The 1,774-nt window shown below is 46.6% G+C and overlaps 1 protein-coding gene across 1 annotated transcript in view; it reads left to right on the plus strand.

The window, feature by feature from the left end:
* Positions 1 to 1,774, plus strand: part of F10 (coagulation factor X) — a 20,371-nt gene that overhangs the window by 9,502 nt on the left and 9,095 nt on the right. The window contains exon 4 of the mRNA XM_029480662.1: positions 963 to 1,113. Coding sequence (XP_029336522.1) covers positions 963 to 1,113 — 151 coding nt within the window. The remainder of the gene's footprint in view (positions 1 to 962; positions 1,114 to 1,774) is intronic.

The raw sequence follows: 1,774 nt of genomic DNA on the forward strand, positions 1-1,774 counted from the left end.
AGGAGTGTTCCTCTTTCTCTACATTCTACATCTCTACATCGACTCCTTAACATTTAAATCAGGAATAATGATTGGCTTTTGAAATCAGTTTGAATTATATTCCTGTTCAAATCTTGTTTATCTACACTTTTCCCTTATGGGTTTCTATAGTACTATAAATAAGTAATTTATAGTACTTTTCTATTGAGTCCAGTTTTATTATTTACTAAAATACGCATCTTTTAAAATGGGATCTTGTCCTGTTGCTGCAAAACCTCAGGCTCAAGTCCCCCTCATAGTACAGCCCCTGGGGTAACTGGGACTGCAGATTTGTTTTTCTACCCTGCCTGGCACAGATACAGATTTATGTCAGTTCTTCCTCATCTGAGGATATCAACTTCCATGATATTTTCAGTAAGTACAGCAAGTTAGAGCAAACGGTGGAGATNGGAATACTGGACTCTCTAAACAGTGGTCACCCTGATGCCTGCTCCTAGCTTCANAGATGGTACTACTGAGCATGACCGCCTGGAAGTTATTCCAAAATGGCAATCAGACTTGCCCCTGGGTAAGTGACTACCAGGAGAGGCAGAGCCTGTGCCAGGGCTGGATCATCTTTGGATTTTCATTCCATACCCAGAGGGTTTAAGAAGGTTCTCTGTGTTCTCTGATCAGCAGGCACCGGAAACAAGTGTCACACTGGCCTCTTGTCTTTCTCCTTTCCAGAGAAGGCAAAGCATCTCACCCTAGCCACAAACACACCATAATGCATTCCAGCAGAAATCAGGGACCTAGCCAGTGAGCAAGGACAGGGGTATCACACAGCCACAGNCACCCAAGTGGGAAATAAACAAAATCTAGATATGACAAATTCCTCTCAAGGAGAAGTGTGCTCAGCTGAGTTCACTGCAAAGTGGGTGCAGGGGTGAGGCCCACACACTGTNGGGGGTCTCAACCTTAGTTTCCAAATCCTCCCATTGCAGACGGCGACCAGTGCGAAAGCAGCCCTTGCCAGAACCAAGGAGCGTGTCGAGANGGCATCGGGGGTTACACGTGCACCTGCTCGGAGGGATTTGAAGGCAAAAACTGTGAGCTCTGTAAGTCCCTCTGCTTGNTGGGCCTTCGGATCATAGAGTAGGGAAGAGGGAAGACACTGACGTGCCTGCCATGCAACTTGAGTCGTTTGTAGTTCTCCGACACACTGAGCCTCCCGTGCTGTCCTCTAGCTGCTCGATGGGGTGCCGTGTGAGAGATGGCGCTCTGTGGGCCAGAGCTGTTGAAGGGCACCACGAGGCAGGTGACAGTACAGAGGTAGACTCTTCACTCTGCTCGGGTCAAATGGTCTCAGGCCACTTGTCACCACAAACATCAGTGAGGAGTGTTCTAGATTGCCCAGTTTTAGACAAGTGATGCACTTAACCGATTCTACAGGGAGACTCACTGAGCTATTTTTTTACCATGGTGATAGATTTTTAAATTAATTTTAGGTTACTGTCAGACCAGTTTTCCCTTACAGGAAAGAGCCGAATTTCTTTTACCTCTTTATTTATTGCTTTTTTGAGATGGAGTCTCACTCTCTGTCCAAGGCTGGTCTAGAACTTACTGTATAGCCCACTCCAGATTTGAACCCCTGCCTCGGCCTCCCAAGTAGCAGATGTCTGTCACCATGTCCAGGGTTTAATGACTTCNCTTATAGAATGAGATCTTTATGTGGATGCCCTCAGGACCTGCCCCAGTGAAGCTGCTGATTATGACTACGAAGCATTTCCCAGAACCTGACATCTGCACACAACAG

This window comes from Mus caroli, chromosome 8, assembly GCF_900094665.2.
Source record: "Mus caroli chromosome 8, CAROLI_EIJ_v1.1, whole genome shotgun sequence".
Classification (NCBI taxonomy): Eukaryota; Metazoa; Chordata; class Mammalia; order Rodentia; family Muridae; genus Mus; species Mus caroli.